The 12,662-nt window shown below is 37.0% G+C and overlaps 1 protein-coding gene across 7 annotated transcripts in view; it reads right to left on the reverse strand.

The window, feature by feature from the left end:
• The window catches only part of SLX4IP (SLX4 interacting protein), a 124,603-nt gene that overhangs the window by 27,604 nt on the left and 84,337 nt on the right, over positions 1–12,662 (reverse strand). For all 7 annotated transcript variants that reach the window (XM_048842589.2, XM_048842594.2, XM_048842590.2 and 4 more), the window contains 2 exons: positions 3,385–3,462; positions 651–739 (listed from right to left, as the gene is read on the reverse strand). In XM_048842589.2, coding sequence (XP_048698546.2) covers positions 651–739; positions 3,385–3,462 — 167 coding nt within the window. The remainder of the gene's footprint in view (positions 1–650; positions 740–3,384; positions 3,463–12,662) is intronic.

Below are 12,662 nucleotides of genomic sequence, written 5' to 3' on the forward strand. Positions count from 1 at the left end.
TGTTATAAAACAGGCCACCTGGGTCAATGTTAGCACTCATGAGACAACCAGTGGTTAACTGCAGTATAAGATTCATAAGCTGTTGACCCTGATAGAGCCTTCTAGATGAAATATATAAGTAATAATTTTTACTGGTAATGAACTACCGAGCAATACCTTTTTCCCTATAAATTTATTAGGGGAGCATATTTTGTTCCAGCAATGCCACCGCTGACCTTTATGAGTTGTCTTATAGAACAGAGATGCCAAAAAAATATGCAAAACAAATAATACAGTGGACCTTATAAATCTTAATATTTGGTAACACAAAAGGTTTCAAGACCAAGTAGTCAAAAATGGACACCTAAAGTTAGGTTTCTAAATAAGTGGCCTGATTTTCCAAAGTGCTGAGCTTCTAGCAATTCCTACTATCTTCAGTGGGAGGTGCTGGGTGTTCAGTCCATTTGATAATCAGACCACTTAGGTGACAAAATATGCATTTAGGAGACTAACTTTAGGTTCCCATTTTGAACATCTTGGCCCAATTGTTTAGATGATCTTTTCCATCCCTAGAAAATATCAGATTAGCATTTGAATGACTAAGTCTACACAGAAACATGTCTCACCACTGAACAATAAATCAGACTATTCTAGTACTCCTCCATACATACCAGTGCTCCATTTTTGCTTGTCCAAAGACTGGGATTAGATTCAAGTCTAGTGACACAAACCACAAATTTGTCTGGAAATACACGCAGCTCTGTGCAAAACAACAAACCCCAAAAAGATTACATGTATCTTTCAGTATATAATATAGTTTTTAATAAGGGCAACGTATACGTGTACTACATTTTGTAAATCAAAGCAGCCGACATTTTAAAATGCAAATAATTCTTTTCTCCCTCCTCACTTTTTGCAATTCCCCACTCTCTCCTCCCACTTCACTTGTTTTGTTTTTGTTTTTTGGGGGTTTTTTTGGGTGGGGGAGTAAATCATTCATTTCTCAATAGGGCAGAGTAAGCTCAGTTCTCCAGAGAAAAGACTAGGCTGCAAATTAGTCCACCTGAGCCCCGGACAAATGTATCACATGGAACCCACAGGCAAGTCATTCAGCATGATTTCCTTTGTGCTAGTCTGATGATTCATCTTTTCATCTCAAAAATTTTGTCATGTTTATAACATCAGTATAATGTATAGCATGAAAATTGGACATAACATGGCATATGGAAAACATCTTTCAAACTATGACTAAGGTGATTTTAAAGTGTTTAAACGATTTATTACCATTTACCATCACGATCTCACATATCCTACTCCTAAAACACAGTTCCCAGAGTAAACACATAACAACAAAACTTCTTAATCATCTGAGATTACTAGAGGGAAGAGGATCCAGTAACAACAATTCTGAACCACTTATAAGAATAGAGTACATCAGGCATCACTCAATTTAGTAACAAAAATACTAGAGAGAGAGAGAGAGAGAGACAGAGAGGGTGTTCTGTTTTAGCAATCTAAAATTATTTCCACATCCATTAAAATGGCATATTTTTATTTAGGATTTATATGTGAAATTGTCAGACTTTTATAACAATGGGCCAGAACATCCTGTCTTATGGGAGGGGGAAGAGGTAAGATAGGCAGGAAAACAATGAGGCTGACCACACAGTTTCCCTCAGAACATCCCATCAAAGGGCAGCAAACAGGGGAGGAATATGGAGCTATCTGCATGGACGGCTGCTTCTCCACAAGACTGTGTTGTTTCATTGACAGCATGCTCTGTGCAGCCATTTGCCAAGTCCTCCTATGGCTGCTAAGCAGGAGCCATGAAGGTAACTTTACAAGAGTTAATGCTGTATTAATTACTACTAGATCTGTGGGTTGGTGCAGTGGCTTGTAGTCAGATCCCTATTCTTCTGGTCTCACCCACAAGCCCTGCAGAGCTCCAAGCAGAAAGGCTCCAGAGGAAATAAGGAGTGGTGCTGGGATGGGGCGTGGGGGCAGTAATCCCCACTTTCTGTACAGGAAGGAAAAGATGCATATGCAGGAGGGTTGCTCCTACCCTCAGATATTAAGCATTCTGACAGGGTGTTATTTCAGCTTTGACTGTAAAATGAACCAATGCAACACGAGTTTCAATTTTAAAATACAGAATTCTACTTAGATAATAATCAATGTGTTCTTTTTGATTGCGGTATTACATGTATCCTGACTAAAAGAACTGCTGAGGCCGAAGTGTTTATTAGCTCAGGAAATATACTTATTAGAGTGCAGCAGCAGCTTTTATTAATAATAAAAATTATTATTAATGACAAAGAAACAACAACAAATTTTGGCCACTGTCTTTCAACGACCTCTGTGTGGGAGCAGGGGGCTCTATTCATGTGGCGCTCGTTACAGGATCGTGGCCTTAGAATTTTTTCTGATAGTATTGGTAGATCAAATACATTTTAGTTTGGCTGTTTTAACTGTTACATTTTGCCAGATAGTCTCTTGCTGGTTAACAAAACAAATCTGTCACTAGACTACAATACTTCCTGTAAAATTCCAATAAAGCTTAGATCCAAAACAAATACAGTTTTGATGTAAAAGACATTATTACAGTATAATCTAATATTCCAAAACAGCCATGAAAATGTACAACTTTGCTGAAATACTTAAAATCAACACTCTAATCTCTGCACTCACTATGAAGTTAGACAAAATTAGTAGTTAATTGAAACAGAAGAGACTTAACAAATGTCCATAAACATGGTAAATAAAACCCTATAAAATGTAAGAAACATTACTCTAAGATTGTTATTCAAGCAGTTAAAAGATTTTAAGGCCGCTTAGTTGATTTACTTTATTTTTCTTTTAAATTTAAAAGATCAACTGAAAGGGCAGTCATTGTTATGGTTCCTTTTTATTGTTGTTGAAGCAACAGGATTGATATCACTTCCTTACAGAGCATCTTGGCTTGGAAAAACATGAAGAAGAAAAATATCTGGCCCAATGACATCACCTATGTAGGGGTTTTACAGCAGTGGGCCCAATGAAAGCATTTGCTTGCATACACTTGTACCATACAGTTGATGCCATAAATGATATGATATGACTCATCGGAGTGCAACCTCTGGTCGATTCACCCTGTGGAGACTCAGTAAAATGCTAAGCCTCATCACAAATATCAAATCTGGTATGACTGAGCTGATTATTCTGGAGCAGGCAGAAAGCAACTTTAAAGTTAAATAAAACACACAAACAACTGTTTGGAAATATTTTTGATTAAAAAAAAATCCCACAACAATAACAGAAATTAATGAACTGAATCAAAATTCTAATAGAAACGCTGTGTTTATGATTTACTCCCTTCTCCCAATTGTGCTAAATGTTAAGTAACGGAATAAGAAACTGCCTGCTTACCGCGATACTGCTTCCCCACCACACAACGGAGATTGACCCATCTCTTTATGAAGTAGGCTGTAATGTGAAAATTGCCACCTGAAACATTAAACAGAGTGATGTAATAAATGTAAGGGCATTCTGTTCTCACAGTGTGCTACACATCTCCTATAAAGATCTCCTGACTGTTTGGGGAAAGGAAGGCATAGCTCTCACTTACAAAATGTGCATCTCTCCAAAAGCAGTATTTTTAATAAAAACTTCTTAGAGTCAAGAATAAACTAACTAATGTGCAGCAGAGTAAAAAAAAAAAAAAAAAAAAAACCACTGGATTTTAAAATTGATCGGTTCTGCTATCCAATCACAGAAATTAATTTCAATAAATTAATTGCCCACAAAAGGTGCCAGACGAACAGCTCTGCAGACTAAGACCCTGTTCATTGTGACCCCGTTGCACCCACACAAATCAAGAAAGCAACTGAAAATGTTCTTAACTAATTGCTTTTTAGAGAAAGACCCTGAGTTATGTAAAGTTTTTAAAAGTTTGGTATGGAGATGCCAGCTATGAGCAGATTCTGAATGATGCTAATCATCTGCCAATCCCATTCAGTTCAACAAGAAAAGCAGCACCCTTCAAGATCAGGCTACATTTAATCACAGTGATATATACTACGTGGTGATCAATAATTGTGCCCAGCCTCAGCATGGGTGAGCCAACAGGGAGGTATAGGGTGCAAAGGAGCCTCGTTCCCAGCGGCTGACCACACTTAGAATCCTTGTGCTATAAAGGTTCTGAAGGCTAGAAAGATGATCTTGTGCACTGGATTGCAACTCCAAAAAAATTGTGTTCTATTCTATTCTCTGCTTTGCCATCAACTTCCTGTGGGACCTTGGGCAAGTCACTTAGTTTCTCTGTGCCTCAGTTCAGTCTGTAAAGTAGGGATAATAATTCTTCCCTACCTCACAGGGATGTCACAAGGTACTCAGATACCTCGGTGACAAGTGCCACAGAAAAGCTTATAAATAAATATTGCCATTCTCAACTCTAGAAAGAAGGCAAGGGAAGACACAGGACCACATAGCCCCATCCCAATTCCAGCCAGGAGAGCTAACCAGGAGCAGAAGGTCCGGATGTTGACCACAGCACAAGGATGACAATGCAGCTTCATTCCCTCCTGCATGCTCCAGAGCTTCCCAGCTGGCACAGTGCCTCTGGGAGCAACCCCTGCAGTGGTGTTCCACCACACCATCCTTCATGCAATACCGTGCCTATTTACCATAATCAGTCCCTAAATAATTTATCAGCTATCTTTTTCCATTCGGAAGACAACTGAATACTTGACTCCCTTTAAAGATCGAGTCAAGATGTATCAAGTTAAGCCACCCTTTAAAGAGAAGGAACACTTTGGATGCAGTCCATCACCTTTATTAGTTGCATATTTACAGCACATGATTAAAGAAAATTGTTGTTAGGTATTTCCAGTTTGGCACCCGCTATCCTTTTGACACACTGTCAGTGGGGTTAGCCAAATCAAAGACAACAAGACTTTGCGCATTCTGTAGACAAAGTGTAAGTGTGACAGTACAATGCCTTCCACTGTGATCTCAAGAACAGTGGAACAGAGAGATGTCTGTAAAAACTAGAGCTGGCAAAAAAAACAAGAATTCTATTTTGTGAAAAATTTCAAGGTTTCAAAGTTTGTTTTTGTTCCACATCCGAAACTAGACCTCTTAAAACTTTTCACAAAAAGCACACAAGAGCGACCCTCTGCAACAGCCAACAGTCTGAATCTGTCCGATTCAGAAGAGGGACTTGAACCTGGGTCTCTTATTCCAGATGAGTGCCCTAACCATTGGGCTAGTGGCTCTTCTCAGGTGCAGGGGGGGTGTTTCTCTCTCACACACACACACTCTCCCCCCACACCCGGATAAACCTTTCCAACAAAACTTTGATCTAAACTGACACATTTCCACAAACAGTTTCTATTTTGATGGATCGGTATTTTTAGATTAAAAATTCTTCCTTCTAAAAAAATCTTGACCATCTCTAGTAAAAACACAAATTTACCAACCAGTCTCTAAATGAGGAAAATGGATAACTAAATGAGGAAATCCTCTCCGCCTGAATGTACCTCACAACACTGAACAAGCACTTCACTTTCATCGTATTTTTTTATTAAAACATCAAACAAAAGGTGATAATATTTTACATTTCCCACCACACTCTAAAACACAATGCTTCATGCCCGAGATTCTTCTAAGAATGGGAGTGACAGATCTATCTGTTTAGTTTTCCTGCTGTTCTGGTGTCCTGTAAGAAGTAAGTCTTTAATCATATATGACCAACTAACAACCTGAGCAGAGTTTCAAATTGATCTTAACGACCTCTGATTTACAATATGTCTGCTCTTGGGAGTAAGACAAAACCCCCGCAGCTCTATGGTATTTTCAGTTCAGTTGCCCCTTGTTAGTGCATGATTTCAAGTTGACTTCTGTTGGTGACAGAGTCATACATGATATGTCCAAAATGTAATTTGAGATATTGTTAAATATGTCTCTTTAATTTTCCCCCCTTCATTGATTCTTCCTTTGTGGAACCTTTCTACCAGCAGGAAAGATATATTGTCATGAGGCTCTAATGGAAGCTCAATTAAATACCATTCTGCTGATCAGTCAGTAGGGGATACCATATCAGTATAGCAGCTCCAGCAGCCAAGGTTTACCACTTAAATGATTAATGCAGTCTGTGTCTGTTTGCATCAACTGGTACAATTGCTGCACCTCAGGAATAATTTTCTTCACTATTTCTTTTAGGAGGTGAAAAATATTTACATGCAATGATTTAAAACTTGTGTTCATCAAACCCGCCTAATAAATTGTTTTCTTCACAGTTGTATCAATATTTGAGTATTTAATGTATGATCGTGCAGTGAAAAGAAATTACAATGTAGACATTGTGTAGTCAGTTCTAGCAGTAAGTACACTTCTTTTTAAAGTGAAACCAATGCGTAAAAACTACTGTTGACAGCTCTAGAGACCAAAGTCCTCCATTTATCATGTTCATAACCCCTGTGGATAAAAGAGAAGGAACAGCATCAGCCATGGCTGATCAAGCTTTGCCACACTGCTTCACGAGAGTGCATCAACTCAGAACTGGAAGAACTCTCACTAATAGTAAGAGAGAAGTTCAGTCTTCATACCCATCCATTCTTCCACTCTTTGCTGAGAATGCTAGTAAGGGTGCCTGTTATTGCTAATTGTGGTCTGTGTTTTAAGATGTGGATAGCTGCATGCCAGGAATTGGGGTGTAATATATGTTAAAAGAACATTATATTCCATTTTTAACAAATATTTTTGAAAAACCTCTTGCTAGTGCATTAATGTCTTTGGAACTTCTGAACTGCTCCATCCAGTAACATCAGTTTGTTTTAGCAAAACTACAGCTGTGCCAATGTCAACTGATAATACAACAGCGCTGCAATGCTACTAACACTGTAGAGTTCTTTCTGCTTCTTCCAAGGAAAAATATCTGCAAATTACCTATTCTCTTCACAAGATCAAGAAATGAAGATACTAGAGAAATGCCTTCTTTTTCCTATCTGAAGAGCCTGTGCACTTTGCAACCTCCTACATGTAGGTTACTAACACAGAAATCGGAAAAATGTTTTCATGTTTACAGTAAATAACGCAGAAATGAGACTTCTATTGGGAGGAGGAGGATATTCTGATTTTGAAACTTTACATCTAAGTCATGATATCAGAGTTCCAAAAAAATTCCTGAGACACTGGAAACCAAAACATGACCGAATAAATACAGTCCTAGCAAGGATGCAGTTTAGTTTAAGAAACAATGTGCTCCAGTGAGTAATGCATTTTAAGGGAGTGGTAATTTGCCCTGCCTGATATATTTCACAGTCCCAGGACACTGAGAGGAAATATCAGACACTGAGTTTATACTGTAAAACTATCCAGCAACACTTGTTTTCCAAAGGAATTACAGCCAAGTTGACTTGAGCTTCCTACAAGGCTGCCAAGAAGAGCCTGTGGTACAGTGTATAACAGTGGAAAGCCCTCTCTCACGGCTATTAGAGACCATTCATCTGGGAGCCTGGGAAAATGCCTCTGAGCTGCTGAGTTATCTGGAATAGCCTGGCAGGTGTTCACTTCCCAGGAAAATCTGGCACCTGCTTGGCTCTGCTACTGAATTGTGCAAAGTCTTCTCCAAAACCACAAGACAGGCCTAAGAAGGCCGAATGCACTCAAAACATTTTCATACCTGACACTCCTACATTTCTGATTGTACAGCTTTTCTTGCTGTTTTCCAAAATATCTAATTTTTTCTCACGGCTCAGCCATTTTAAATTTCTGACATATTGTTTTGGATTAAAATTGCCCCTTTGATTTGAAAATACAACTTTTATATTTAAAATAGTTTAGTCCATGAAATATAAAAAATGTGAACTTGTTATATTAAATTGGACAGGAAAAGTGATGTGTAGAATCTATAAATTCAGAACATTACATTGTTGCACAGATTAAATCCTAAATATAAAGCCTGAATTTTCAATATGCTGTATATTAATTTATAGAGATTAAGCTAATAACATTTACAGCAGATAGGGTTTTTCATCTTCAAAGTGTTCTACATACATTAAGTTAATATACTGAAAAGCAATGAGGTCTAACTTCTTAGCAACTATACTTCTTCATTCGGTATTATACCATCACATTAGTGAACGTATGTAAACTGAAGAGCCATGCTCATTCTGAACCTATTTTTTCGTCAATTTGTGTGTGTACCATGAAATTGATGTTTGCCAACATTTATTCAAAAAATCAAATCCTTTCAAGCCTAATTACGTTTAAGTTGACAATAGATCATGAACGAGGAGATGGGGACTACTTGCATTGAGTGAAGTTCTTCACATGCGGAAGTGTTTGCAGCATCAGATCCTATATATGTGCATTACGGCTGAGTTACAGTCACTAGGAGAAACATATTAAGGAATTTTCTTACTTTTGTAGACAGAAAATCTTACCCATTACATTGCATTAATGTAGCATTTTGCACTTAATTCTCTTGGCTGTCCCACCCTCCTCTCCAACACACACCGAGAATTGTTTAATGTAAGAAGATGTATATTCTTATATAGTACAAATCGATACTCCACCCAAATGTCTCTGATTTAAGGATATTTATTTTGTATATTTTGATATGTGATGTTGACCATTTGTGTTTTAACAGTTATAAAACTTTAACTTTTTGACTCTCAATGTTTACTGTCATTAAATAATTATTGTTTTCTTTCCCCATTGCCTGTTTTCCCCCATAATTTCCCACAACTGTGAAAATTTAAATATATAAACAATAAAAAAGTTTTAGACCCGTAATTTTGCACAACTGTGAAAATATATATTGATATAACTCTAAAAATGTTTTAAAAATAAACATCAATATGTCAAAATGTCAAAATTATAAAAATTGGATTCTGTCAAGCCTAAACAAAATATGGTCAAAATGTAACTCGTGTTCTTTTTCTCCTCACTCCCCTCTTTCTTTGTTATTGTTAAGAATAGTACCATCCTTCCTGTCAGTTAAATTTTCTCCTGTGCATCCAGGCCACAACCAAATCTTGCCATGTTTTCCTTTATATAATTTCCAAAAAGGCAAACTTTGGGTTGCTCAAACAACTAAAACTCCATAATCCCCCCCCTTGATTATTGCACTCCTCTTCTCTGGCCTCTTTGAACATCCACACCGTCTCCTCCTTCTTATCCATGAAAAATGCAACAGCCAAGGTTATCTTTTTTGTCTATCACTTTGACCACTGCAGCCGCCACTGGCTTCCCTTCTCCCTCCAAATCAAGTTCTACCTTCCTTCCTGACCTTAAAGGCACTTTACAACTCAGACTCTCTCCCTTACTGCCTCCATTTGCCAGCAATGCGAGCCTCAGATGCCTACTTGCATACTCCTCTCACTGCCTACCCCTACTGCCACCCATTACACATGAAGCAATCTCCCTGAACTGCTCCATTAGGCTACTACCTTCTCCCCTTCAAATGCCTTCTCAAGATCCACTTCCACTAAAATAAATCAGACAATGTGTCACTGGTTAGAGGCTGTGGACCAGGTGGGGAAAGTCAGTATTTGTATAATTAACGGGAATATGTATGTCAATGATTGTCTCCCTCAACTTTTGTACACCTCATGTCAGCTTAGAGCCCAATTCAGCAATGTGTAGTTTTACTTGAGTGAGCAGTCTCACTGAAAATGACGAAACACAAAATGCTGTCAAAACCACAAAGTAAAAAAGATGAAAAAAATATTTTCTCCTAAAATCTCTTTCACTAATAGTTATCTTTAGGATTACTTGTAACAAAAGGTATGGAAAAGAGAGAAGACAGAAGCGGTTTCCAGATTTATGTTGTCTATTAAGAACATTCCACTGAAGCATGTGCAATCCATGCAACAGAGCTAATGAAAAACAAAATGAAACTGATTAGAAATGGACTAAAACCAAAGCTGAGACTGAACATTCTGTTTTCATTGTCCAGGCTGAGTGAAGTGTCACAAATAGGCTAAAAGAATAAACTGTGAACAGTAAATTACAATTAAATTATTGGATTATTAGTAACACATTTGCTTTAAAAATGTATATATACAATTATAGATAGAACATTTTAACTTGACACTGCATCCTTTAAACCAGAAGAAAATTTCTTTTTCACTGAAACAGCTTAAAAGAGCCAAATGGATTTTTTCTTAAAAAACCCCCAAAAAACTGTGTTACTAAAGAACCTTCCCCAGGGAATGACCTTACATTCCAAATTCCAATCCAAGGAAAGGTTTAGGGTTTAAATAATTTCAAAAAAACAGGATTCATAGTAGAAGTACTTAAACCTGAAGTATAATCACAAACAGCAAGTTAGTTTTGTATAATTTCCATACCAAGCCTACATTTCTGTGGGCATAATTTAGTGCCTGCAATGAAGAACAGTCTATTTAGCACCTGTAAAGCATGGGAAAGCATTAATCCAGCAGGTGGAAAACTGCGAATTCAAGTCATTGCACCTCCCCCACCCGCCACAAAAGACGATGACTTCTAATTTAGAAAATTAGGACTAACATACTTCTCATCTACATAGCATGAGGTGAGGGGAGGGAAGGAAGGGAACCCTAGATCTAAGGGAATGGGATAAAAATCTGTTCTAACATGCTTTTTTCTGGTGAAAGTAATTTACAAAAATTGTGATTTAACACCAGTTTACATGACATGATGACATATTAGGAATTAAAATAGAAACCACACCTGTTATAATGATGAAGAACTGAGAGGAGACTGTGTGTCGATTACAAAATTGTTCTTGTGCCTTGAATGCAAAGAAGGAAATACCCTTATGTTTATTAGCCACCACTATGAATTTTCAAACTGTTGTCAGTATTTGAATGGTTTCTTGCAACATGTGTTAACTCTTTATGCTTAACAATCTAGCTGTGACACTCCGATTCCCCTTCCTAGACCTGAAGAAGAGTTCTGTGGAGCTCGACAGATTGTCTCTTTCATCAACAGAAGTCGGTGTTGATATTATCTCACCCACCTTGTTTCTGTCAGTATTTAAATGCAGTTACAACTCAACTATATGACAAAGCCCAAATTCCTTACCTGTGTATTCCAAATAATAGACCAGATCCTTAGCTGGTAGAAATTAGAGTAACTCCATTGACTTCAATGGAGCGACATCAATTCACACAAGATAAGGATCTGGCCCAGCGTGAGTTGTCATACTATCCAAAAAGTGACTTTTTGCATTTCTCTTTACAATCTCATCTAAGGAGGGAAAACAGAGATGATATAGAAGAGAGGACATAACCAATCCAGAAACTGGAAGTCTGAACAAGTCAAACAAATGTCAATATTACATCAGTTCAAACAAAAATACACCTGCTTTTTATGTATCTTATCATTTAAGTTATTGACGTTAGTTTAATTGTTAAAAGAGATTTCTAAACTGTGAGTTAGTGTTGTGAGCCTGACTTTGGTTTCCGCAATAGAAGATAAATACTTCTGTTAATTAAAAGGATAATAAAAAAATATTCCGCAAATAAACAAGCATGAGATTGCCAGCTTCCATTCTTTTTCCTCTAAAGCTAGATTTATCAATTTAAATCTCTTTGCTTTGCATGGATTTGTTTAGTGAATTAAAAAAAAACCAGACATTTCTTTCAAATTAATGTTCTAAATGATAAAAGAAATTACATTTATTATTTGCCTTTATGGCACTGCTGGAATTTACTAAATCCTATTAGTGTGTCCACAAAGGATCCACAAATTGTTTTTTCACTTTTCAAGTGATGAAGAGCTTTGTCTAAATTTGTACCAGTTTTACTAAATTTTAGTTATTTACTTTTTTCAATAAGTATTTTACAAATTAAGGCCCGGATACCACACTCATATATTTATCTTTACACAAAGTCCCTGTGAGATCAATAGGAATAATATTCACAGTGTATAAAGTTAAGCACATGTGTAAGTCTTAGCAAGAGAGACCCCTAAAATACAGACACATGGAAAGTCTGGCCCAATCCTGCAAACACAAACATACATAACTGTACTCACAGGAATGAAAAGCCAGTGGAACTACTCATGTGAGTAAAGTCTGAAATGCCCATATATTTTTCCCAGGTCAGGTTCTTAGTCTATCTCAGTCAACCTTTCAGTTAAGTACTGCAGCAAAATTTTCTAAGCATAGGAAAATAAAGGTTACATGATGGGTAATTAAAAAAATAAATTAGAAAAAGGATTTTTTAAACCTAAAAATGCTACATTTTCTCTCTACCTCTGTCATATGGCAATGCTGTTTAAGAAGAAGAGAAAACTAAGCAGAATATTGCTGTATATCATAGTAACCTAAAAAATAAAAAGATACTGCTTGTCTTGCAACAATAAAAAGTGTGCCTGAAACCACCTCTTGTGACAATTAAAGTAAGGAGAGCTTCACCATTGAACAAGCATTTTTAAAACAATTTTCTTCCTTGTAAATTTAATTTGCTTGGTTTGTTTTTTAGGGGACTGCTGGTGGTGGTGGTTTGATGTCATTTTTACACTGGTGCTTTTAGGGACACACAGGGTTAAACATGTGTAAAATAAATTTTCTCAGTTTAAAGAGCAAAAAACAACACATTTAGGAAACCAGACAGCTAGCGGGTCAAAACATTACACTTCCAGGTCAAGCTTCTGGTTGCAATTAAGTAAAATTCCTACAAGCATTTCTAGGGAAATCATATTTCTTGCAGGTT

Source organism: Caretta caretta, chromosome 3, assembly GCF_965140235.1.
Source record: "Caretta caretta isolate rCarCar2 chromosome 3, rCarCar1.hap1, whole genome shotgun sequence".
Taxonomy (NCBI): Eukaryota; Metazoa; Chordata; order Testudines; family Cheloniidae; genus Caretta; species Caretta caretta.